This window comes from Camelus bactrianus, chromosome 11 (assembly GCF_048773025.1).
Source record: "Camelus bactrianus isolate YW-2024 breed Bactrian camel chromosome 11, ASM4877302v1, whole genome shotgun sequence".
Taxonomy (NCBI): Eukaryota; Metazoa; Chordata; class Mammalia; order Artiodactyla; family Camelidae; genus Camelus; species Camelus bactrianus.
In genome coordinates this window covers 22,608,694-22,635,878 of record NC_133549.1, presented here as the reverse complement: position 1 = coordinate 22,635,878, position 27,185 = coordinate 22,608,694, and the positions used below count along the sequence as shown (strand labels likewise).

The 27,185-nt window shown below is 50.8% G+C and overlaps 1 protein-coding gene across 7 annotated transcripts in view; it reads right to left on the bottom strand.

Annotated features, from left to right (window-relative positions):
* Window positions 1-27,185, bottom strand: part of CTBP2 (C-terminal binding protein 2) — a 152,460-nt gene that overhangs the window by 29,263 nt on the left and 96,012 nt on the right. For 5 of the 7 annotated variants that reach the window (XM_074373420.1, XM_074373418.1, XM_074373419.1 and 2 more), the window contains one exon: window positions 16,458-16,617. In XM_074373420.1, the coding sequence (XP_074229521.1) occupies window positions 16,458-16,515 (58 nt within the window). In that variant the 5' untranslated portion in view covers window positions 16,516-16,617. Of the gene's footprint in view, window positions 1-2,752; window positions 4,440-16,457; window positions 16,618-27,185 lie in introns of those variants that run through there. The other 2 variants (XM_074373416.1, XM_074373417.1) reach the window with 1 other exon arrangement.

The following is a 27,185-nucleotide window of genomic DNA, read 5'->3' as shown; positions in this document are numbered from 1 at the left end:
GCTTGTGCCGCAGGCAGCAGCTCCGCCAGGGGCCGCCGCTCACGCGGGCCTGACGTGTGACCCCATTAATCCCGCATGGCCGGGGGCTGCACCGGGGCCTCTCCTCACCTGGGCACCCTCCGCTGCCCGTTCCACAGAACAGCAAACAGGAGCCTGTGATTTACACCAATAAAGCCAACCAAGGTGAAGCCGTTCATGGACCGAGAAAAGCAAAGATAAATTAAAATACCCACTTTCAAAGATGTTTTGTACAACGTGGAGAATATAGCTAATACTTTGCAAAACTGTAAATGGAGAAGTTACCTCTAAAAATTGTATAAAAAAATATTTTTAAAAAAATTAAAATATCCAAAGCACATAAAAACAGGCACTTAAAAACCACCAACCAACCTGCTGCAAACACTCAGCTCACCCCTCCAAAGGGAGAGGGGAGAGAGTCACAGGACATCCCTACCCCTCCAGACCAGAGAGAAACATGAGTTAAATGAAGACCAGAATGAAGATTTATTCATCCTGGTTGTGCCACAAACGACCGTAGTGGCTTGATCTAGATTTAGAGATCGCCAGCTCCCGTTTCAGCTCAGCTCAGCAGCCAAGGTGGTGGGGCTGCCCCCGGGAGCTTCAGGTTTCTAGATCTGAGGTCTGTGGTGCTTTCCTTCAACGCAAATGTTATCATCTTGGGGGCAAAACAACGGCCCAGAGCGTGACTGTAGGTTCCAACAGATCCCAATCAGGCTGCTAATTTTACGAAGCCTGCCACACAAAATGCCCTGTACACAGGCTGAAAGCTTCCGGGGAAGCCTAGCTCCTACCCCACCCCTCCCCAGTCCTGGACACACTGCTATGGGGGGGAGGGCTATCATGACACACCGAAGGTATGAGGACTGGGGAGAGCCCCTGCTCCAGGATAGATCGGTTGACAGAGAAATTTATTTGCTGGCAGACTTCCAACTGCAGACTTCCTTGGCACTGGCTTGCTGCCATGCAAATGAAACAAAAATCAATATCCCTTGGTCTGCAAAACCGTGTGTTAACAATCACACTGCAAACAACTTAAATACTATCCCTTCACCCTATGCCCAAATAACAGTGACTGTTTTTGTTAGAAGGCAGTGCAAAATAAACAGAAAAAGAAGAAAATAAGGCAATTTAACAGGTCCTCCTTCAGCAAAACCTTTCCAGGACTTCAGTGCGGAGATAATCTTTCTGTGATTATGACCAAACCCTCCCGTTGCTTAGCAACACATAATTAAGGAATATGTTTTCAGATCCGCTTTGCCAGCCCGGCCATTATCAGATGAAATTACTGAAGCAACAAATGTCATCGCCATGCAAATCAGTTGGTTGCAAAGAAAGAATGTTTGTCTGTGAGGAAGAAGGCGCAGGCCCTGGGAAGCATTATCTTACTTTTCTCCTGTCACACAATGATTAAAAAAAAGAAAATAAAATTTTATAAGACTTAAAAAAAAATCCTCATATGAGACAAAACCAGAATCTACAGTGAGAGACAACAGAAAAATCCAACCAGTCAGTCTCCTTTTGGAGATAAGAAATCTGTGTGGAGGTCAATTTGCAAAGCACCAACGGCCACTGCAGATTATCAGTAACCAAATCATCATCGCTCCACCAGTGCAACAGACGCAGCATCTCAGGACTGCGAGATCAGGCCCCCAGTCCCCACCCACAATTGAAGGGGTATCTTCAAAAAGGTACATCTTATCTTCACCACAATTTTCATCCCACTATCTCTACCCCGTACTGCTAGTTATCTAGGGAAAAAAAATTCATTTGAAAAGGATTCCGTTTTCTAAGTCATTTTGGGGAGGCAATGGGAAAGAGGAGAAACCCAGTTTACAGCTTAAATCGCCAGTAAAGATTCTAGAGTTGAAATAAAAATTCTTCAATGCTGCTCAGAAGATGTCCACCTGGAACTTTATCCAAATGCCCAAGAAAACACATTCAATTATAAATGAATGCATTCAATTATGCATTCAATTATACTTGTCTCACATTTTGAAGACAATCAGCGAGGATGGCTCCCTTTCCTCAACTTGGAAGTATGTTCTTCCCTACAAGTAAGCACAATTTCCGACTGTGTTTTCCAATATGCGAGACTAAGTCTGTTTTTGAAACAGGGAGTTCTAAGGGATTTCAACATCTTGCTTTGTTTAACACACAAGTCTGGAAGCACACCCGTTCTCAGCTCTGCAGGGATCAGTCCTACCTCCGACACCGTGGAGATCCTTCAGAGCCTACACGATAGTTTCCACCCGGTGACACACTTCTAATGGCAAGTGAACGATGCCCAGGTTACGGGAGGCATTGGATGCGGAGCCCACCTTCTCCAAAGCCAGCAAAGGTGAACTGCAAACGCCACCCCTCAGGAACCGAGGGTGTTATCCCGCTCTGAATGATTTCTGGGTTTCTCCCATAAACACGGTTGTGTCCTCACCATGAAGGGAACCCCACAAATCAACTTGAGCTCAATTTGAGAAAGGCAAGGCAAGGTCATCCCAGTGGGTCAGCCTGAACTGCAAATCTGCTCCACCCAAGAGAATCCTCGGCAGTTGGCCACGTGCCCTGATGGCGGAGTGTGTGTGTATGTGTGAGCGAGTTGGGGTGTGGGTCTGGTCTCTCTAGGCTTGGCCAGAGAGCAACAAGAATGTAAGGACTCACTGTCCTGTGCTCAAGCCCCTGCCCCCACCGTCCCCTCAACGCCCCAAGCAGGGAAAGGCAGGGAGGGGTGCATTACTTGGTTCCGGTGCAAGCATGGTGGACATGATGATGGGAGCCCCCGTCCGCCGGGCCACCTTCTGGTAGGGCGAGTGGGGCGAGTGCAGGCTCTGGCTGGCTGACGGCAGGGTGGAGGGCTCCGCGGGGACACCAGTCTTCCGCAGGAGCTGGGGGCTGCCGTGGGGGCTGGGCAGGGGGGACGCGGCCACGCCGCGCTCCCGCTTCAGCAGTTCCATGGGCACCGTGTATGCGGTGGAATAGGCTGTTCTGGGGCCTGGGTGAAGTGGCGCGGCAGGGCCCGGGTTAGTCAAGGCCACTCCGGCCTGTGGCAGGTACGTGGGGCCCAGCCGCGCTGTCAGGGCACACGGAGTGGGAGAGCTGTACCCAGAGTTGGACGGAAAGTGGGGGGCTTGGGTGCCCACCCCCGGGGCAGAGTAGGTAGCTGTCTCCAGGAGGTGCTGGGATGGCGCACTGGAGGGGCGGCGAGCCGGGTCTCCAGTCCGAGGGGACGCCGCCTGCAAGGGTCCCACCGGCTGGGGCGGCAAGGCCGGGGCACCCAGAGCAGACAAGTCACCGTGAAGCTCGCTCCGGTGGCTGAAGCTGCTAGAGCGTGTCCGGCCCTGCCGGCGCAGCTGCATCTCCGTCCTGCAGCTGCTGGCCAGGCGGCTCAGGACGCGGGCCTGGCCGAGGTTGGGCGCCACGCACTTGATGTCGGCATCCTCCATCGTGGCCAGGACGGCTGGGGAGTCGAAGCCCTGCTGCAGCAGGGCCACCAGCGTGGCCTCTGCCACGCCCTCCGCCCGCAGGAAGGCCAGGAACTCAGGCATCACACTCCTCCTGCCGCCGCCAGGCCCCTGGAAGGCGGACAGGTCGGCCTCACAATTCTCGTAAGCCATCCTGGGGTGGACACTCTCCTGGGCAGGCCCGTAGCCTCGGTTCAGGGTGCCTGGAGCTGCCCCCGTGCCAACCCCGGAGGCAGCAGCCATGCTGGGGTCCACGACCAGGCACGTGGGGGCTGCCTGCCTGGCAGGGGCAGAATCCACAGATCTCTCGCCCACGTGGTTGTAGACCTGACTGGCGGGGTAGACGGGCGCCTCCACCCCGTACCTGCTGTCGGCCGGCTCCCCTGTGTACCGCGCAGGCGACGAGGCCCTGCTCTGCGATCGCTGCCCCTGAGGGATCGTTTTACCACCGGGATCCCGGTACAGGTGACCGGTGTCCTGCAGGGCAGGGACCCGGCCTTGCACTGGATCCCACGTCATCCTGCTGCCCAGTGCTCCATAACCGGGCAGTGGCTGGCTGACTCCCAGGTTGCGATGGTGCCGAGGCTTTCTGGGCACCCGGGTGGCTCCAGCTGGATCACTGTAGTAATCCCGCGGTAGCAGGGCTCCGCGAGCTGACATCGCCGCCTGTCTGCTGTCGTAAAAGGTGAAGTCAGGAACGGAGCTCTTCCTTCCGGCCATGGAGCTGTAGAGGGCCTCCCGGTAGAGGCAGGGCCCTGCAGCCCCTGGCATGGTGACATCCTGAAGCCCGGGGTTCAGCTGCTCGGACCAAGGTCCCTCTCCGCCTCCATCTGTCAGGGAGCTCCTCCTCCCTGGAGCCTCAGCGATCTCCCAGGGGCCCTCGTACCACCCGGCAGCATCCCAGCTCTGAGATCGGCCAATATTTATATGCCTGCTGGGAACCGGCATTGGAAAAAAAAAAAAAAAAGTGGCCGAAGCAGAGGAGGAAGCTTTTCTTTATAAATCTTCAATTACATACATCAAAACCAGACCTGGCTGTATTCTAACCCTTCCAAGACAGCAGGAACAACCAACTGGGGTTTTTCTGTTTCAAAGTATGGCCTAAATTATTAATCCTCTGAAACCTTAGTAGACAAAACACAACACTCACGGTAACTTTGCCTCACTCTCCAACGGTAGCACCAGGTCTTTTCTTTACGGCTCAGTCCCAGAAAGAAGGCTGCATCCAGCCCGCCAGGCCCCCCTCCCGGCTGGTGCACTCACACGGACCTCTGCTCTCTCAGCGTGCGGATTAGGAGCTAAATAAAACCCCTAAAGCTTTTGTTCCATGTGACATCTCGTTAGACTGATGAAGCCGGCTGTGGGCTCCATCCAGGCCTCCCGACCTGCAGCTGGGAATTATTTTCACACTGAAGCTACGGCTTATCTCCCTCGTCCTCACCAGGGTACTTTTTGGATGAGCGCTGCCTCCCTCTCCTGAAGGTGCCCCCACCCCCTGCCCCCAATTGCCTAAAAGTGACAGGAGGAAAACAAGAAAAAGACTGTTTTAATGTCAATTCAATCTTAATCCACCCTGATGAAGTTAATCCACTGCACACGGCTAAGAACAAATTAAATGTGAACAGGCAGGCCGGATAAAAAGAAAACAAACAAACAAAAAAACCTCAAGCACAGTTCTAGAACACAAGGTGCCCAGAGAGATGGGCCAGGTCTGCAGCCTGATGCTTCGCCAATATTGAAATCTGGCTGAGATGACTCTCTGGTCACGTATCAAACAAGTTACTACACTGCTCAAGTCCAGATGGATTCTTTACCGCATTATCGTAAAACACAGACACAGATCGTCTCACGCTGCCCGAAAAACAGCAGCAACAGAGAAACAAGCCACGCACGTATCCAGAATTTATCATTTTAAGATTGCAACAGAGGTCAATGGCGAAACCCCAACATTAAGAAGCAAAACCGGAAGGAGGCTGCTGCTGGGGGCGTGTCTCTCTTTAAAATCTGTTTGCAAGGAGAGCATAACTCCAGCAGGCTCAGCCTGGCTTAGACCTTGCAGATCATTTTCCATATTCCCATGGATTAAGATTTTACATAGCCCACCAGGGACCTTAGGTGCAATAATGGAAAGAACAGGGGGAGGGTGTAGCTCAGTGGCAGAGCAAATGCGTAGCACGCATGAAGTCCTGGGTTCAATCCCCAGTACCTCCATTAAAAAAAAAAAAAAAAAAAGCAAAGAACAGCAGTTATTTAGATAAGGGGAAGCCCCACACAGGAGTATTAAAACATGTCCTTAAACATACAAACAGGTCCCCAAGAAGCACCACCACAGATTGGAACAGGACCCTCCAACTGCAGGTTCCACGACAAAGAATTCACAACAAAAACAAAAGCTGGGAATCATGAGGCTACAACGGCCGTGTGCAATTAGCGTGTTTAAAAATGAGACAGTTCGCATATTGGCAGCCATTTAAACCTCAGAGTGTTTCGTCTGCACCCACATCTCCCTCAACCTGAGATTCAGCTAGAATCTTTAGCTGAAGAGAAATGCCAGTTTAAAAAAAAAAATTTTTTTTGAACGAGAAATACTGAACATTTACTGTGGGAAAGAAAGCGGGTACAAGTCCATTTCCAGGAACAAGAGGCCCACGGAAACGCAAGGTAATTTAAAAGGGCAGTGCCTGCCCCGTCTCCCTGCACCCGGGTCAGTACATATTAAACTTGGGGACATGGTCCGCTTAAGCCAATATTATTCCCCAAACGCCGCTGGTCTCCAAAGGTCAGAGCTCTGTGACCCTGACTGACTACAGAGGAACTGGCCCAAGTACCACCTGGAGACGCTCCCCAGGGTCCCCAGTCTGTTACTTGAGCACCACGGCCTCCATTTCTGACCCAAAAATGCCAGTAAGGCTGCATGTTAACTGGGAGAAAATGCCCTGGCAGATGGCAAAGAGACTCAAATCCTCCCCCAGTCCCCTCCAACTCCTAGGACGCACAACAAGACAAAAAGGAAAAAATGAACAGGCCGCACTGCAAAACAGAGGAGTTTCCACGTCTGAGAGCAGCCTGCCGGCACCCGCGTCCCTAATTCCCCTGCTGGCACGCTCGCCGTCGTGGGCTGCAAGGCCCGGGCAGGGGAGACAGAGGTACCCGGCCTGGCCACACACCAGACAATGTTTACACGTCTCACCAGCAGCCTGAGGATGTGTTCACTTTAGAAGATACATCAAAAAGGACAGGAGAACGTTGGAGCCCCGGACCAAATGGAAACAGCACTATCTGGTTACAGCAGCTCTGCTCCCAGCTCCGCAGGGCAGGCGGGGGCCGGCCGGCCGGCAGGGCGCGCCCAATTCCCGCAGGTTTTCTCTTAGGGGCACTGCTGAGAAACCGGGCAGCGCTTCCCTGCCTCCGGAAAGGAGAGGGCTGAGAAAGACGGAGAGTCTCCCTGGTCACCCTTCTGAGAAGAAGTACAAGGAGACAGGATTGCATGGAAACGAGCCTGGTGTATCAGGCAGGACACACCTTCACTAACCAGGTGACTGCCAGCAGCCCCAGCCCACACCTGCCTTGTCACCTCCTTCTTTGGGTCTTGGAGCTTTTTTTTGCCTTTTAGGCTCCCAGGGGGCTTGTGCCCCATTGCTGCTGCCACTGCCAGGTCTCCCCGTCCTCCGCTGGCAGAGAACACAGCTGGCTGGCCAGGAGGAAAGGCCATACAAGACGACCAGAAACAGGGCATCTCTGACATCATGTCTTCCCTGTGGGAGAAAACTTTTGTTCAATGTTTGTACTGGGCCCTGTTCTAGCTGTTTTGTCCATAAATGACTCGGCAGGCAAGTATGATTGTATCACATCCCAGATGCTGGGGAGGGCGAGGTTGGGTGCCTTGCCCAGTCACACTCCCTCTGCTTTCTGGAATTCCACTACCTGGGGTAACAGCCCTGCTGGTGCTGGAGAGGGGGAAGCTCTATAACGAAGTAATTCTGTTAATTTTCTTATGATTTTCCAAACCCCTCAAAATATTAACTAACCACTTGAGTATCAGAAAGTAACTCCTAAAGCCCTCAAAATGGGGTGCAGTGGGCCCCTGTCAGAGCCAGGGCCCTCGGCCTTTAGCCGATGTATGGCACTGGCCTGGGGGCATCAGTGTTACACCATCTCGACATTTCCTTTTCCTTCCTTGTCATAAAAAAAAAAAAAGATTTAACATCACGCGGCGTTAATGCTACAAAACCCCACTTGTAGTGCAGACATGTGTGGGTGAGCTGTCTGTGCAGCATCTTCTGCAGTGGGGTAGCTGTCGGTAACTCACCCAGTTTATGGATAACCAGTTTCTGGTTCGAGGTCTCCACCTGAGCAGGACAGCCCAGAAGAATGAATACCTCATTGCCCCCAAGAAAGCAGTAGCAGGTTTTTGAAAAGGTGCCCAAGATGTAATACCAAGGAGAGGACAGCAGTGGGCAGACGAGCTTCAGGGAGGAGACACCCTCTGCCCCGGCCGAGGAGGCCCAGAGTCACTTCCATCGACTTCCAACCTATTCTGCTTGGAAGCCTCCCAAACTCACGCAGCCTCAGCTCTGCAGTCCGCCAAATATTATGACAGATGTTTTCCTGTATTAGGTGAAAACACCTGTAACTGGACTTGCACTCTTCTAAACGCTCCAGCAGGTTTTTTTTAAGCTCACTGCAGTCTTGTAGGAAAGCGCTGATTTTCAGAAAATCTCATGTTGACTAAATAAAGCGAGATCGGACCAATTTCTGAAAGATTAATGAGTCTCATGGACTTTACTTTTTAATCCTGTAAAGAGTCTCACTACAGGAAGTTGCATGAATTCAGGAACAACCCACCTTCTGAAAGTTGAGAAAGAGACAATCCCAATTCTCTCGCAGACAAAATAAACCCAGATTGAGCTGATCCTGTAGAATAATCTGAACTGTAACCCCCTCGTTCTAAGCGACACCCACCAAAGCCAATCCGGGAACTCCCTGTGCAACGTCAGGCAACCGTAGAGACCTGACAACTCTTGAGATGACCTAGATGGTTTCAGAAGAGCAGGGAAGGAAGCTGAGGAGGGGGCGACCACCTACCCCTTCCTTCCACGGAGCAGTCCCCAGGCAGATCACCCACAAGCATTTTATGTTCTGGGAAACTGCTTGAAAAGAATGGGAAATAGAACTACCGCTCTGGGGTCTAGTCCTCACTTAAAAACAAACAAACAAACAAAAAAACCCAACCAGGTATCTGGTGGAATCAGGGCATCTAAAGGCTGGACTCCCATGAAGGTCGCTGGGCCTGCCTGCCTGTCTCCCGACAGCTGTGTTGTTTCCTGGCCTGGCCCAGGGGATGCTTGTTCCTTCTCAGGAGGAGGCAGCCAGCAGCACTGGAGCATGACTTGGCCAGCCTTCCCCATGCTGGGCTCTCAGCTCCCAGGTCTCCAGTCCTTGGGGCCATGAGCCCAAGGCAGCTCTGAAAGCAAAGGCAGAAAGAAGGAAACCCCCGAGATGCTTCCCCGCGCCTGCTGTTCACCAGGCGAGGCCAGTGCGGCACCCTCGCCCCTGCCCCGCCGCAGGCAGCACCTCCTGGGGACGCTGCCGAGGTTAGTGGGTTACACACTGTTCCCCGGCAGAGGTGGCCAAAAATAGGCCTTTGACATCCCACTTCCGACTTTTAAATGTGTACAGGCTGTGTTGGGTTTTTGTCTCTGTCAATGTTTAAAAATAGCTTTCTGCCTTTAAAAAGTTTTCTTTCCTTCTGTCCTCCACCCCCCACCCCCAGCATCTCCTCCCAAAGCAACTTACTTGGTTAATCTACATCAGAGAAGGAGAAACAAACCCCAAGTGCACTGGCAAAACAGCAAAAGGGCCTGGCGGGACTGGAAGAGCCTTCGCCTAAGTGAGATGAGAACAGACCGCTACCGACCAGAACTTCCAGCAGTCCCAGGGGCAACGCAGCGCCAGAGGCCCCTGGATGCTGGCTCCAGGCTCAGGAGCTGGAGGCTGTAAGTCATCAGCATAATCCTCCAGAGAAAACCCAAGGCCCGAGGTGGAGCCTTGCAACCAAACCAACCCTTCCAAGATGAGCTGCACTCTCAACAGTCCCAGCCCTCCCCCCAGTTACTCAAGATTCAGCCATTTTAAATGAAAATGATGGCTCCTGACTCGATTTCTCGACTAGATTATAAAACGTAATGAGAGTCACGTTAGGAAAATAAGGTTTGATTCCCACTTGTTATGGGATACAAAAAAGAAAAGTATCTTTTACGGCATGATTCTGAGCGTGCCGGTGGAGCAGAAAGTGTGAGCTGGGACCCTGGCATGGAGGCAGCGCCAGGGCAAACCACAGGCCAGAGTCTGCCTGGAAAGGCGGTGCGGGATCCTCGACAGCACCTGGCAGGAGGTCCCTTCAGGCAGGTGCTCCAGGAACACCGCTTCCTTCTCCTCCATAAAGTCCTCCAATGACAGCGCCTCCTGCAAGATCTCAGCGTCTCAGGTGACCCCCCCAATTCATCTAGACATTGCCACCCCTCACCCCAACACACTCGTATTTTAGATCTCCTCGTTTCTATTGGGTTCAGAATTTCCAGAATGTCGTCCTCTCACCTTGGTTGATGCCCCAGTCATTTCCAGCCACCAGGGTCCAGCTCAAATAACCCCCCTCTAGGTAGCTTCCTGAAGTCCCCCCGTCACTCTGTCCTACTTCAAAGAAATCTGCCAGCTAGCAAGGCGAGACCACCATCCAGATAACCCAGGGGACCAGATATCCCAGGGGTGCATCAACCTGCATCCATGGTTTTCTCTCTCACATAGTGATGGAGCCCTGTCCCCATGACGTGCCTGCCTCCGTCCATCACGGGCTCATTTGTTGGACACATGGCTTGTATGAAGTGTAAACAGTGGCCTGCTGAGTATGACTCTGTACAAGGAACAGGACTTGAAGACAACAGCCAGTCCTTACCCTCAAGGAGTGCATGCTGTGATGGGGGAAAGGACAGAGGTGTACGCGGTCACCACGAAGCCCCGACCCATGGCCACCCCGCCTCTGAACCCAGGCCCAGGCTGAAGCCGGCCTTCTCCTCACTTGCAAGGCCCCGGGTGCAGAGGGCATTAAGCTAAGACGACAGAGAAGACAACAGCCCTGAAGGCATGACATGGCCTGGCAGGGCCCACAATGTCCTGGCCTGCGGTGTGGTTTCTCACTTGGGTCCTGATTGGACAGTCAAGAGGATGAGCTACAGAGACCTTCTGTGGACACGAAAGGTCTGACCAGCCACCATGTTTGTTTCCCCCATTCCAGGGGGCTACTGGGAGAGGAGGGCCCTCTGAGCACAAACATCTCTCCAACCAGGACTTGGGAAACAAGCCCCGTGGAGGTCCCAGCCCCTCTGATGAACAAGTGACATGCACGAAAGATAGAAAGTGTGGAAAGCGTGGCGAGCAGGTGCACCCCAAGGCCCAGAACGCTCAGCCCAGCTGCCGGTGCTGAGCCAGCTTCTTGCCTGGACCTGGAAGGGGAGCTGGCATCTCGGTAGGCCACCTGAGGCCTCTCCGGAGATGGACACACCTGAGCTTTAGGGCAAGCGAGTCAATGTTCAGGATGTCCATCAAATAATGGTTTGAGGAACTGAGTATCAATCAGTCGGGACAAGTGCCTCCTTTCCCACGTGTTATTTGTAAGGTTATAAAAAGGCTGGCAGGAAGCCAGCAGCAAAGTGTATCTTGGGGTTCTGGTATCAGTCACCCCCAAATACCTGTAATTAAGTTGAGCCGTGTGGGACACCCTCTGAACTTGTGCAGGGTGCCGTCAGCGGGCCTACAGCTCTTCAGAGCCAGATGGCTCTGCTGTCTTTAGACCTACTCCAGCGAAGAAGGCTTGGCCTAGATGCTGGAACCCCTGTCCCTGTGAGGTGTTTATAAGGCCTGGAGCAGACACTCCTTCCTCAAAGGTACAAGTGATGAAGAAAAAATGCACCCAGGGGAGAGCAGGCTTGGAAGACGAGGCTGGTGGCTCACACTCGGGAGGTGTGACCCCAGAGGCCACAGAGATGGGCCGCCCACCTGGGGGAAGAGCACGACCCGCCGTGGTAGCCACAAAGCAAACCCCAGACACTGACAAGCACCCACACCGGCCACAGACTAGAGTCAACACACCCCCACCTCCAAGGTGGACACAGAGCAGCCTTAACAGGCTGCTTTTAAAAATGAGGGGAGTCTAAATAAATCTGCCAACTATGGTGAGAGCCCACAGGCAAACCAACAAGTGCAAAGAGAAGCTGAAGCCTGCATTTTACCAACGAGAAACAGCAGACAAACGATACAACACTGAACCCAGTTCTCATCTGCAGAAACTGAGGGCCCATTGGGTGCGGGCAATTCTACACACCTGATTCCTAGATGACAGCGGGCATCCCAGGGGAGCGGTCGTTACTCCAAATTTACCTTAAAACTAGGACCTGATAAGTCAAAATGTGGATTTTTATCCCTCACAAATGACATCTATGAAGCTTCAACTTGACCATTCTCCCTTCCTCTCCTGATTCTTTACACAAGCACAACGTTGTTTCATTATATTCATTTATACTACAGAGTTTTAAGTCATGTCTGGTTGACTATTGTATATTTACATAGCTAATGTAATTATCACTAATCACATAATCACTGGAAATGTACATAATTGCCTGATCCAAACATAATTATAATGTATAGCAACATTATGAATCCCATTTTTAAGATCTACATTTTGGGGCTATTTAAAGATATTTATTAGAAGTGATTATGGACTACCCCCAGGCGGTCAGCTTCAACGCAGTTTCTTGATAAGATGCTCCAAGTGCTTTAAAAAAACAAAACAAGTAGTGATTCTACAATGCATTTTTAAAAGACAGATAAAACCAAAGGCATACAAATAAAAGACAAAGTGATTCTAGCCTAAGTCTGGAGACTGCTCTTCCCAGGAGAAAACACAGGTGAATCCTTGCCCTCTGTGGGCTCTCATGGGTGTGAGCCAGGCCATGAAGGCCACTGAGAGAAAGTGCCCCAGTCCTCCCTGCTGGCCCGGACGCCACTCCACTTCCGCCACCTCAACGACCAAGAAGCTCTTAAATATCACCTTTTCTTCTTGAAAATTCTGGGACCATGGATGAGCTTTCCTGCGGTCTTGGGGGGTGGGGAGGGAACACTGCACTGAGACGTACGTTCACAACAGCCAGCTCATCCTATTAAGAGCAGAGTGACACTGGAGAAAAAGTCCTCCTCCACCTCATCGCTGCAGCATTTTCTGTGATTTTCTCCTCCTCCTCGGGAACAAAGTTGATGCAGACAAGGATTCCCAGGGTTTATAACCATCTATGTGTTTAGCAGACACTGGCTGGTCTCCATTTCCCCCACATCCATCCATCAACCAGCCCATCTTCCTCACCGCCTTTTATCCCCCATGCTCATGAGAACATCCCAGAGGTAAGAAAGGTTGAATTCGATGGTTTATTGAAAAGGAGGTTCGTATCACTTCTTTTTACCCTGCAGAGGAAAGGAGTCCTCTCCTGAGTTATGTTACGAAGGGGCCTTATCACAGCTCAGCTGATAGAATCCTCAGGACCATTTTTCCGCATGCATAAGACATTTGAACAAAATGAAGTAAAATGAAATATCTACTTTTTTCCAAATTACATTTCTAATAGCCACAGGAAAGAATGGTGTTTAGTGATTTATTCTACCATAAGCCACAATAAGATGTTCTAACAAAAAGTCATCAGCAAGGCCATTGTGGTATATTACAGTTCTATAAACCCAGGTCTCCAGAAAATGCTTTTCGGGGTTACTTTTGCAAAGCTGAGCAATAGCAAGCCCCCTTCTCTAGCCAACAAATACTTGGGGCAAATCAAACCAGTTCTGCCATGATGCAGTTACATATTAAATCTCTAACTAGTGCAATTCACAAATGTAGTATGTCAATTACGCCAGCAAACTAAACAGTGCAAACCAAGACCTACATCACACATCCAAAAGAAGAGGCCGCAATCTGGTCTGACCAGTCTGTTAGTGGACCTTGCTCTGTAAAATGTTTGCACAACAGCCCTAGGATTAGTTGATATTAGGCATCAAGAAAGAGCAGAGAACAAATTACAAATATCAAGAGAGGAACTGCTTAAGAAAAAAATTTGGCTTTTAAGTCAGCTTGAAAGACCATCATTCTAATGGATTGGGATGGAGTCCCAAAGACTTTGGGTGGTGAGAAGCAAAGCTGTATTCTGTACTTTGCTTAATTTCGAGCAGAAACATCCCCTGGAGTGGGTGGGGCATACCAAGGTTCAGATTCTGGGCTCACAGACTGATCAGGATGCCTCGGGTTCAGGAGTAAGAGACCCCAAGGCTGGTGTGGAAGGTTTCATGGAGGAAGGGACTGGGCTGTGGGAGGCAGACAGGGATTCTGGAAGCAATAACTGAACAGGGATGATGCCCATATCCCAGAAGACTGGCTTGGCTAGAGGAAAGAATTTGAAGGAACATGTGTTCCCAGAGGCCAAGAGCAAGAAGACAAAGTTCCTACAAGCCCAGAGCAGAGAGGGGCAGCTTCATGCTTTTAATCATACAATTAAAACAACCAACCAAACCAAACCAGATCAAAAAACAGTGAGAGACACAGGAAGTCCTTGGGGTGGGGTGTGGGTGGTAGGAAGGAGAGACCCGTTTGTGGGGCTCGCTGGACTTCCAAGTAGAACATTCAAGAACAGTTAGTTCAGGTTTACAGAACAGAGACTGGTGAGCATCCAAAGGGAGGTGTATGGGGCTTTCAGGAAGAAGGAAACGGAACCCACGGAGCTGACTGGAGGGAAACGCCAAATAGAGAACAGCAGGCCGCCTGGGCACACACCCTGCACTGCTCTGTAACTCACTGGCGGCACCTGGGAAACGGGCACCCCATCCTGACCTTTAAAGGTGCTAACCCAGCTTATAAATGCATGAAGCGCCAACGAAGCACCTTGGAGCAGCGGTCACACTTAACGGGACACCAAATGAACGTTCGGGATCACGGATTACCCGCCACCCTGAGTGACCTCATGTCACACGTCTATCTCGATAGTAGCTGTTGGGAAATTAAAAACAAACAAACAAAACAAAACTGTCTCAGGAACACCGTTCACGGATAAAGGTGATGCTGGAATTTCTGTCATAAAAAAAGAGGTGGGGGACTGGTGAGCCGTGCCTCGGGGAAAGGGCCTGAAAGAACCATTGATGGTTCTGGCATCGCCAACCACGTGGAGAAGGAGGGCCACTGGCCCTTCAATCCCATTCTTGACCCCAGTGGGGCATCTCTAGATGAACAGTGGGGTTGAGGGGGTGGAATCAGCCCCACAGACATTCCTGACACTGACTTTGGGAGCGACTCACTAGCGCTTTCTGGAATGGGGACTCGGTACTGAAGGTGAAGCACCTTTCCACGGGAGGGAAAAACTAAATTTTTAAAATCCCCCAAACACTCAGGTGAACCCAGACTGTGGGACATGGGTAAACCAGCTGGCTTGGCTCCGTAGTGTCAATATTTCTGAAAGTCAAAAGGGAAATTATTTTAGACTAAGGAGACCAAAGAGCCATGACAACTAAACGCCACATTATGTCCCTTTATTGGTTTCTGCACAAGCAAACAAAGCGGCTAAACACAAAAGCGTGGGGGAGAGGTGAATACGCCATCTATGTTAGATAGTGTTGTAATGGGGTCCAGGCCCCTGGGGGTGACTGAGGTGGCGTGTTTCTGTAGGAAAGGATCCTTTAACACATGCCGTACATACTTAAGAGTAAACTGCTGCATCTACAGCTTTCTTTCAGGTGGTTCTGAAAAAAAATCCATCCACCCATCCATCCACACACACATTACTTACGTATCTATAAAAAGAAAGCAAATGATAACAAATGTTATCAACTGGTAAATACAGCTGAACAAAATATCAGTGTCCATTGTACTATTCTATCAATTGTTAAAAAAAAAACAAACTCTTAAATCCCAAACCCCTTACACTGCAGCAGAACCCCAGGGATGTGGGGGGACAGTCAATGCTCTTAAATTCTTTTAGCACGGAGCTGTTGCAGGGCACCCCGACACACAGGAGAACACGCCTCTGATGCCTTCACCTCACGAAGCTTGAGCCGTGGCTAAAGGACCAACAAGTCCACATGGACAGCTTGTGGATACAGATTCCCGTGCCCGAGTGAGCTGGCCAGCCGGTGTGCTAGCACATTCGGGGGACTGGAGGGGGCTGCTGGCCTCCCCCGGCCCAGGGGCTCCCCTCCACGGCCTCTGTGGTGAACCCTGTGGTGAAGTCACCAGACGCCATGCTGCACCGAGCCCAGCCGGCAGCACAGACTCAGGCTGGGCAAGGAGCACTTCACGCGAAGGCCAGGTCCACACTCAGGATGTCCTGCCCCTCCCTAATTAGGAGAGGATGGTGCTTAATCAACATTTCAGAGTTTTGTCCCCATGTTTCCATTAGATTTTAATTATGTTTATTTTTCCTTTCATGAATAAAACACTTCCAGACATTTTCAAAGATACCAGGGATGTGAACACATCACCAGGGACTCTGCTGGGCTCTTCAGGAATACCTTGGAATTCATGATTGTAAACCTTTTAATTTGAAACAGATAAAGTCCAGGAACTTCAGGAAGTAAAAAAAGATGGTCCTAATAGGCAGTGTCTTTCATATGCAAAGTGATCTCGGGATGGAAAATGGGCCTCAGGGCCTGCCCCCTCCCCAACTTCCCTCCTAGCCCCACCCCTACCCTGGAAGCCACCTCAGCCTACTCGAAGGCCAGGCCTGCTGACCGCACCAAGGCAGAGGGTGAGAGGTGCCGGGGGAGGGGGGCCTCTGGCTGGAGGGTGGGCTGTGGTACAGAGCCTGGCTGGGGGCTGGTTCCCACAGGTCGGCAGGTGGAGGCCTCGAGGTCGGGGCTCCGCATCTTTGGTTAAAAACCGCCAATCACGCTGGCTCTTACCTTCACAAATTCTGTCCAACCGCTGTCGCTTGACTTTGTGCTTATCCACAAGGGCCATTCTTTATCGAGCTTTGCGCCTCTCTGATTCAGAAGGCAAAGCGGTCCTCTAAGAACTCAGGGGCACTCGCGGGAGTCTGCGGGCATTACGCCACTACGCACCCTGAAACAAGGAGAAAAGAATCCTTACTCTCTGGGCACCCTGGGGGCAAGGACGACAGATCGTGCAGGCTTGGCTGCCACTTTCTAAGAGGGGACCTGCCCTTGGGCACTTGCTCTCCTGGACGCGTCCACTGCACAGTCTCCTGCCTCCAACTCGCAGCAGGAAGCGAACACACGAGGGTCACTGGCTCCCGAGAGCAGTAAAGGCAGCATCTGGGTCTCTGGCTTTTGACTTCGGGGCTATAAACACCAATTACTGACCAACCTGAAGCAAAATCATTTGTACTCCAGTGTCTGAGACCAAGACAGCCGGCAGAGCCGGCCCTGTACTGCTCTGAACCACAGAGGGAGGGGCAGGGTCACAGCAGGCGGGCTCAGACCCGCCCGGACCGCCTGGGAGCACGTCCCACGGCCCTCTGCACTAAGATGCAGACATCCAGCCGTCCCTACCCACAGGAGGGGCTCTCCCAAGGCCTTGCCAGGCAGTTTACAAACCTTCCAAAACTGCCCTTTGGCCACTGCTCAGCACCTCGCAAGCCCCTCACCCCACTGCACGGGAACAGGGGCAGGAAGGTAGCACCTAACCGAGGCCTGCCGGTGCCATCTTCCGGAGCCGTCCCTGCATCCTGAGGGGACTACAGCTGGCATCGGGGAGGGCGGTGTCCAGGCTGCTGGGCTTGACCCTAGGCAGTGGCAATGGTGCCAGTCCCGCAGCCGTGGTGTTTCAGGCGAGAGTGAGGCAGGTGAGGAAGGGGCTCCCATTTGGGTTGGGGTACTTGGGCCTCTCCCGAGGGGAACCCACATGCTATCCCACCTGAGGAATGTTTGTGGAGACAATCAGGGCTGCGTGTTCTGGAAGGCTCTGCCCTTCACTTCCTGCTCATCTAGTGGACCAGTTGAGGCCACAGGTCACTGTCTGTAACCCCCAAAGCCCTAAGGCTTTGACTCATCGCTGCAGTCTTATCCTAACAACTCTCTTTTTCTCTCTCTCCCCGTCTCTGTTGCTATCTCTGTCTCTCTCACACACACATGCACAGGTGTCCTCAGCAAGCAAATGGGGGGGGGGGGGGACGACAGGAGACAAAGTGAGGCTCCAGGGTTAATAATGAGAATTATTATGTGTGGTCATCAATTATGCAAAATGCTGGGAGTTACTCTATCAAAGGTCAGAAGGCAGGTCTGACTATGAAAAGGTAGGCGACTTTCTGAAAGTTAATGGCTAATTTCTCAGCAATGAGGCTGCAAAAGCACCTAAAAGATTTATAGCAATAATTATGTGGTTTTTGTTAAAGAGCTAGGGGAAAAAAGGCACAATTTCTAATCACATAAATAATGAACGCAACATCCAAGAGATACCAAACCCTTTCCAAACCTGCGGCGTTCCCCACACCTGGAATGACCCTATTGGACCTGGAAGGAGATGAAGACTGTCCTAACGTGACCTGGGGAGGTACTGGGAAGATTTGGGTGGACAGAGATGGAGTAGACATTTCCAAAAGTCTGGTTCACTTTTGCTGGGCTGTATGAAAGGTAATCATGCAAAGAGGGTATGATGGTTCCTAACAGGCCAACTTGAGACAGACAGACACACAGACAGAGGAGCAGGACTACTGGACCCAGGGGTTTGTGCCCGAGAGAGACCCTCAGAGGCTGCTCCGTCTGAGCGCCCATCACCAGATTCCAGTGCGGCCCCTCCTCGGCTCTGGTGTGGAGACAGAGCAGAGACGGAGTTGGCCGCCGTATCCAGGGTGAGAGAATTAATTAGTTAATATTTGTGAAGTGCCTCGGAGATGAGAAATGACAGCATTATCATCCGAGGCAAGGCGGGCTTCACACCCTCCTCCTTCAATTCCCCGAGTGAGGCATAATCATTCTTTTTGCTTTCCTTTGAATTTTAATTTGTATAATTAGATGGCTTCCTGAAAAATTGATAAGTAGAATCTCGATTATGCAATCAAAGGAAAGATCAGGCATCAGCTTACACAAACTGTCTGCGTCCTATTATTTTTAAAAAAAGGCGGCGTGGGGGAACTGATTCTGTGTCTGGTTGGGTTTTGGGGTGGGGTGGGGGTTAAGGGGATACTCTCTGTGGCTAGCTCTTCCATGGGAACCCCTCCAGCAGTGGCAGCCACCCATGTTCAGACTGGCCACGATGACAGAGAATTCAGACTTGGGAGGCCACTGGGCGGCATGTGGTCTGGACTTTATGGCCGTGACCACTGATTCCTGTAGCCTCGGTCTCCTTCCCCCAGTATTTCTTTTGAAGCAAGAATGTATGTAATGTGACATTTTCCTTCTCCGTCCTCTGAAGGAGAAAGCTATTTACGAAGACTCAACACAACCCTCTTCCTGATGACAGGAACAGGCCCTCCTCAGGGCTGCGCTGTGAGCAGCGGTCTCCACGCTGACAGTGCCAGCACCCCGCCATCCACACGGGCCCTGGGCTCCCTCAGCAGAGCCCACAATGCCAATCTCTGCCTTTACACCAGTCTCCACTCATAAATCATCAACTTTCTTGCCACTGAATTTATTGCTACTATCAGTAATTGACACTATCTGGTCAATGTTTAACTACAAATAAAGAAAGGTCCTCATAGGGAAGAAAAACCAGGGGGGTGGGGTGAGGGTAGGGTAATGAAGAATTACACTGTCCCACTTTTATTGAAATTGTGAACCTTCAAACCATGGTGCTGCTGTAGGTTCTAGAACCTACTTGCAGAGTGACCATGGATTAGCAGCTCTGTGTTTGTACAATGGGGATGATGTCATTTATGTTCCAAAGTGGTGGGAGGATCAGATGAGAACCTGCAGGAAAACACTTGGTGCCCAGCAGCAGGCCTCTAAGAACCGCTCTTGCCCTCCTCTGGTGAGAGGCCTTCTTAGATGCGCACCTGAGCTGTCTGTGAGCACTCCCTCCCTACTGCTTAGCCTGGGGGGTAGACCTCAGCGAAACTCAAGAAAGGTCAAAAGGAAATTCAGGTCTTTTCACAAGTAGAAAGGGCATTCTGCTGCCAATCCTTACAAAACAACAAAAACAAAATAATTTTAAAAAATCAAAAAACCAGAAAACACTGCCTTCTACCCCAAAAGAGTTGCTGAAATCACACAGCAAACCACAGAAAGGTCTACCTAACGTTCTGTCAGCTTAAGATGGGGGTGTTGATCTAGGACTGAAAGGTTTGGTGTTAGGGAATTCAACTCATTTTAGAAAGAGAAAGAAGCCTGCTTAAGAAAGCTAGTTGGAAATGCTGCTAACCATCTGAGCCTTCAAAAAGGCAAGTCGTAGTAGAGGGGGGAAAAAAAAAGCTACTTGGAGATTCTTGGCAATTACTAGAAAGTGACAGGTCTTGAAGAACTGTCCATGTGGGCTTCGGAGAGAAGCATGAGTTAAGAAAAGGCAGAACAAGTAGGCAGTCTTGGTTTTACAACCACTACGTTCGCGATCAAATGCAAAACAAACACCCCACAGTGAGTGCGAGAAAAACGGGGTCCTCATCAATCATCGTCTAAAATCTGGGCAGGTTAAGTTTACTGAACGACCATTAGCAGCCCTACCTGCCACGACCAAACCACTACAGGGCACAGAAATCCTGTCTTCACTAATTTACATTCTTAAAATCTCAAGTAAGTTTTAAAGACACCCTCAGTTCCATTATTCTGGTTCCTAATCTTTACAAAGATTAGGCAAAGGAGTTTACACAAAGTAAACGATGCCTTCAATGGTGTCTTTCAAAATGAAAAGTCCTCTAAAACCAGTTAAACATGATGACAGCCTTCAATCCCCTTAAGGAAATCTACTTAAACATAATGTTAATACAGAGAGATCAAGTTTTACGACATGCTAATGAACTGATATTGTTTTCGTTCAGTTACTGCCAAAGTTCTCCGAGTGGACCCCTGGAGTCTTCAGAATACATTTCATCGTTAAGCCTGCAAATGGGGGTGGATTGAAAGTTAGAGAGGTTGCTGGGACACAATGCAAGGAGAAAAGGCGCAGCCCTGGCGGCATCTGTGCACAGGCCTCCCACCTTCATAGGTCTCCCACCTTCATAGGTCTCCCACATTTACAAGCCTGAGATGATACCACCCCTGGGGTCACCACAGCCTACAAGGGTCTCCAGATGCGGCCACAGCGTCACTTACCGACCTGTGAATGGCCCAGCAGGTGGGTGCCGCCCACAGGGTCAGTGCATTTTAATGGTCCTTCCAGGGATGCTGGCTCACCAAGGACCCCGACGCCCTCAGCTTTGTCATCTAGCCCCAGATAAAGCAAAGCCATGGACATTCAGGCTACCTCAGAAGAACCTGTTCCAGGATCTTCAGAAGCCAAATGAACAACAGATGATAGATAAGCTGGGGAGAATCCCCAAACAGGCGATCTGGGTTTTGCTTTGTAAACTGTACCCGAAGGACCGACTGAAATCCAAACAGAGCAAAAGAAATGTCCTACAGGGGTGAGGGATCAGCGGGAAAAACCCTGGCTTAGCCTTTGGTTAAGTGGTTGCCATAATGCCACAGTGAGTAACAAAATGATGTAAACTGCACTTCGAGAAGGAAAATGAAGCTTTGGAGGAAGATAGATGGTGGGAAATGAGCTTCCTGAAGTCAATTTTGTAAATGTCCAAAAGCTACTACTGCTCCCTGATTATGTACTCAGGTCAGTAGCTTTGGGGCATATTTAGGTTTCAGTTTTTATTTTTTCTTGGTTGGGGCGTGGGGGGAGGGAAACATATGGTTCAGACATCTAGTAACATAAAAAGGTGCACAGGGAGGTCTCCCGCTCTGAAAGCCCCCATCACATGGCCCAGGAAGAACCAGCAGGACACTTCAACACACCCTGAAGCTTCACTCTGGTTCCTGGAGCCACGCCTGTTCCCCATTAGGCAGAACTGCTCATCTTTCCTCAGGGAATGCCAAGCAGCCCAACCCAGGGTGACAAGGTCACACCCCGGTCACATGCCCTCCATCTGATCCAGGGCCCCACCCTCTGATCCCCTGGGGCTGATACAACACTGGTGTCCCAGAGAGAAGTGCACAGACAGCTCCAGTGCTGTGAGCACAGGTTCCCCACCCTTTCCAACACCAGAGGCCAGGCAGGCTTCAGAATTCAGATGGGATTTAAAAAGGCAACCCAGAGTTTATATAACACGATGATGGATGCCAAAATTAACCGTTAACAATTCTGCACTAGGACACAGGGGTAACCTTACCCAATCGGATTCATAGACAGAATATACAAAAATATTCCCCAACAATTCAGGCCAGGGCAAAAATCTGCCACCCAGTGGGTTACGAAGAATTAAAGCTCTCAGAGGTTTTCACAATTTGGATGTGAGGTTAAGGAATTTAGGGCCTGTGATTTCATTCCCCTCTGCCCAATCTAACCCCTACCAAAATATTCTCTGGGACTTTGAAGGAGACAAAGCAATGAAAAGTGAAGACCCTGTAATCTACATGGAGCTTGTAAGGTCAAAGAAACACATAAACCAAGTTATTTTAGCAGGTGGAATCCCCATGCTGGTGGAGGAGCATTCTGTGAGGTTTGAGAGCCACAAGGAAGAAGCAAATGTGCAAACCACACGTCTGCTGAGACGATCTCCTTGGCCAACAAAGAATTTCCGAGTGAATCGTTCTGTCTGGTTTAGATTTAGAAAATACGTCTCCTGGTGTTAAATGCAAAAACTCAAGAATGCTAAATATTTTCACTTGCTAAAAGCTTTCATCAGGAACGGAGGATCTGAGCAGAAACTAGCCATGATTTTCTTAATCGGTTGTTGTATTTGTGTCATAATGAAAATTAAGTGTTGCTGAAGAAAATGAGACGCTTTCTGCGTTAAGAATTTTCACACATTTTTTAAGCACCTGACCTACAAATTATGCTTGAAAAATAAATACATTCATTTGAATACTAACGCATTCTTTAAAGATAAAAGCAAGGAGAAACAAACAAGAAAGGTACAGGCCCATAAGCAAACTTTCATCCAAGTTAAGAGGTGTAGAGACACCTTTCTTCCTCAGGTGTTAAGACTGAGGAATCACGCAAACACAGGTGACTTCTTCCTTTCCCACCTGTCAGAACCTTTCCTCCTTTGGCGTGGCAGTTCTGATCTGCAGCTGGGCAGTCTGGTCGAACAGGGCGAAGAAATTAGCACCCTCAATTTCTGTGTGGAGAGAGGAAGCTCTATCCTCACCAAACAGCTCATCTTTCGTTACACATTACATGCAAGACGTTATTGTAGGATGCTTATATCTGAGCAAGTAAAAGTGAACACCACACAGAGTAAGTATCCAGAACACTGGAAAGTTTGGAAAGGTCTCATGAAAATGCCTGCGGAGGGGCCTCAGCCAGGGGGAGGCTTTGGGATGACCACTCTGTGCCCCAAAGGTGGCCTCAAGGGGAGGTCTGCAGCCTGTGCACCCATATGCATTTGCTGTGGTCCAGTGTGGAATAAAAGCTCGGGTATCTGATGGCCACTAGAGGCTTGGACCTGGGTTGGGCGGGGGCAGGGGTGGCGGGGCGGTGCACCAGCAAGGCAGGAGCCACCAGGAGACAGCTAACTGGAGGTGATGTGCTGAATTTGTGCTAAACTTTAAAACTTGGTAGGGAATAGGCTTCTCTACTTTAACATTTTAAAGGCAACTCTGGATCACTTGGCTTATTCTAACACACGGGAATTGCACTTGTAGTTACGGGAATCAGTTGGTTATCAAGCAAATAGCAATGACAAGATTGTAAGTGTTTATAGAAATCTTGAGGTTAGATCTTGAAGATGTTTGCCCCTGGGGGGCCCTAAATCCTCACATTGCCTTCTCAGAGCGTCCACCTTCCTTAGGGGGCACAACTGCTTTGCTGCCCTTGTGAGATCCCAGGCCATGTGTCTCTTGACACTGTGCAGTCTGGAATCAGAGTTTCAGGGCATGCTCTCTGCAGTTCTGGCTGACTCACAAATCCAAAGGGAATCACCTGTGTGGGGCCGATCTTCTGCTCCAGCCTTTCCCTGGAGCAGGCGCACCCAGCGGTGGGGCCCTCCGGCCGATAGAGGGCGCTGCACACCCTGCACGGCCTTCTCCAGGCTGCAGAGACCTGGGATGCTTTGCCAGGACTCGCCTTGGTCATTTCAGTCCCAATCCGGACTCTCAAAGAACCCAGAGAAAGTGAGACCAGAGGCCTCCAGGAGGAGAGGTCCGAGATGGCTCCAGGATGACACACTGCATGTCTCCTCAATCTCAGGACAGAAAAGGGACAGAAGAGACCTCCAATCTCCCTTAAAGCAACAGGCGTTCAGCCTCCAGGAACACGGCCAGCCAGGGGACAGGATCGCAGCAGGGTCCTCCTGCTGTCTGACTCCCGGGCTGGCAGCGAGGTTCACCCTTTCAGAGAGGAGTGAGTTGAAGCTCAGGCCGAGGAGAGGCGGGTCACAGAGCAAGGAGGCTCTCCGCCCCGGGCTTGGGGTCCCTGATCCAAGAAAAGCCACGGGCCACCCTGAAGGAAGATTTTCCATTAAAGCCGTGCTTCTCATTGAAAGACACATCAGTGAAGAATCGCCCACAGTGATGAGAGAGGAAGACAGCTTGGCGGAGACATAACATGTAAGGTGAGGAAAGGACTGAGGTGTAGTTTCCATTACAGACCACAGATTCCGGGCACCACACGCACCTGGTGGACTGGTGACTGCTCAGTTCTCATCAACCCCGGCATCTGCTTGTTGTGAAACACAGATGACCTCAGAATACACAACCTTTTCAGCAGACGCTAATTTGGAGAGGAAGGTGGAAAAAAGATAGATGTTTCCAACCTTATTCAGGAACTGATTCTGGCCAGCAGCACAGGCCCAGAGGCTGCTCCTTCATGGCTGTGGGCTCACCCCGGCCAGGCTGCCCACAACGGGGGGGATGACTGACCTCTCTGGCCTTTTCTGATCACTAAGTTTTAAGAAGCCAGCACATGGATGCAGTAAATCAGCTCCCTCCTCCACACCAGCAGGGCGCCCGAGTGGTTCAGGCTGCAGCAGGAAAGGAGGGGCTGTTGTGCGGTCAGTGCTGAAGCAGGAGGGAACACACGCCCCTGGCAATCCCCGCATCTCCAGGACCAGCATCCTTTCACCACCATTTCAAGGCCAACAGGTTGCCACAGCAACAGGTGCCACTGGACAGCACGGCTTAGTCTTGGCCTGACTTGGCAGGTGATGCCTCTGGAAGGACCCCACACGTGGAGATGCTGGGGCAGGATTTCGCCTTCTCCAGGAAGCCTCCTGATGAGGCTCTCTCTGCCCTTCTTCTTGCTTTGCTTCTGACACCACAAGCCCCTCCCCATTTTGTTCCAAATCACATTAAGTGGGATTTGCTTGGACCTCCTGGAGGAAGGTAATCTGTATGGCCCACCTCAAGGTGGACAATCCAGACAGGCACGTGGGCTACCTGGTGGCCGAGGAGAGGCTGAGAGAGGCCAGCAGCCAGGGTGGCCCAGGTCAGGCTGACAGGAAAGGGGATCCAAGCTGGTCCGGCAGAGATAAAGTCATCAACGTGAAGGATGGATGGCTGGGGCTCTTGTTTCGTTTTCAGAAAGCAAGTTGTCTGGAAAGATTATCTCAAAAACAAACAGAAGAGCTCACTCCAAATCCAACCAAGTTCAGCGCCGCACAGGTCACACAGTCACCAAAGACCCAACCCAATAAAGGCTTCTGAGCAACACTGCTCCAAGCCTGCAGTCCAGCCTGGAGTGTGTGGGCCAGGAGGAGGCTGAGCAGCCGGGGACCCGGGCACAGCCTCTCACTCGGCTCTGCCCATCACCTCCCACATCCGAAGGGCCACCATTCTAGGGCACGGCAAGGGACAGGAGTGCTCCACGCGGGCCCTGAAGGGCAGCCCATCCTTTACGTCAGAGGAGGAGCCGCATCACAAAGGCACTCGCAGGAGAGCCAGCTCAGGCTTTGGGAGCAGACTGTACGTTTGTTTTATGACAACAGATACTCTGCGTCTGGATCTTCACAAATATCCAAATTCCATCGTGATGTTTCTCTACAAGGCAGCTACTGGGGGCATCCATAAGCCCACACCGTGTTCTCATACAGGAGTTTTATGGACATGTTAAGCGGGAATCCAACATCCCTAACTCCAGAAAGTCTTTAAAGAGGTTCTTCCCAGACCTTATCTTTTCAACCTGAGTCATGGAAAGGAAAACCTTAATCTTCCGTGTAGCTGAGTTTAACAACATGAAATAAAACAGCTTGCAGTCATCCATTTTGTTAAACACAATTTTAATGTGGAGGACTGGGTGGGGGTCGGGGGGTGGAAACCAGAGGGAGGTGGGCTTTGCTCATATCCATGCCGGCCACGGGGGGTGGGGGTGCGGGTCCCCAGTTCAGGTTGGGGAGGAGACGCAGGGGACAGTCACGTGTCACATGAATCCATCTTTGCTGATGAAATGTGAGAAGAAAAGTAGGGAGCCATTAAACAGCTCCTTGTGCTTCTCTGTTTTAGGGTATTCCTGAATTCCTTCACCTGTCTCACGGTGGACGCCGCTTCTTTGATGGGTAAACAGTGTCACTTCTGCATTTACTGTAGCCCCGAATGTTCTGAGTTATGGCTAAAATATCACTTGGTGCAGAGTGGTTGCTGGAACAGAGGGGAAGACATGGCCACACTCCCTATGAGAATTTTCTAGGTGTGAATCCTTGTCATGATCGATGGGGTTCTTCACAAGTAGGGCAAGTGCTGGGACAGGTAGGGAGGATGGAACACAGTCACCTGTTAGGTAGTTGCAGATGACCAAGTGCCAACGGCCAAGGATCCTGATTTTAAAGAAATCCTATTAAGGGACTCTTGACAAGGTGAAGGCCATTTAAAAATTTGCTCTGAGCTAATTTATGGGGATACTGTACACACTGGAGGCCCCATCAGATGAAGAACAGATGGGGAAGTAGATTCCAAGGGGTTGGACATTTGAACACTAGGTTCACATCCCCGGACCAGACAGCCCATGAAAACGACACAAGATGAGCTTCTCGGGAAAGGCAGCCCCTCCCCTGCGGCTCTGGGCCTCCCGCCTTAGGGGCCCAACCTGCTCACCTGTGGGCTCCACGTAAGTATACAGACCCCCAAAGGCTTAATGCATATTTTCTAACTGCCCACAGTCACACTGCCTTGTTATGGACAGAATTATGCCCCCGCCCCATTTATGATGAAGTCCTAGGCCCCAACACCTCAGTGACCTTATTTGGAGAGAGAGTCTTTACAGAGATAATCAAGTTAAACTGAGGTCATATGGGTGGGCCCTAATCCAGTATGAGACAGTCCTCATTAAAAAGGGAACTTTGGACACAGATTCGGGCAGAAGACCACATGAAGGCACAAGGAGAAGACGGCCATCAACAAACCCAGAGAAACCTCGAATAGAGCCTTCCCTCGCGGGTCTCAGAAGGAACCAAGCCTGACACCTTGGTCGCAGACTTCTGCGCTCCAGAACCGTGTGACAATACACTTCCGTTGTATAAAACCAATGAGCCGGTGACCCAGGCAAACCTGCCATGCCTGCTGGTGATACTGGGGAGGACCACCCCAAGAAACCCC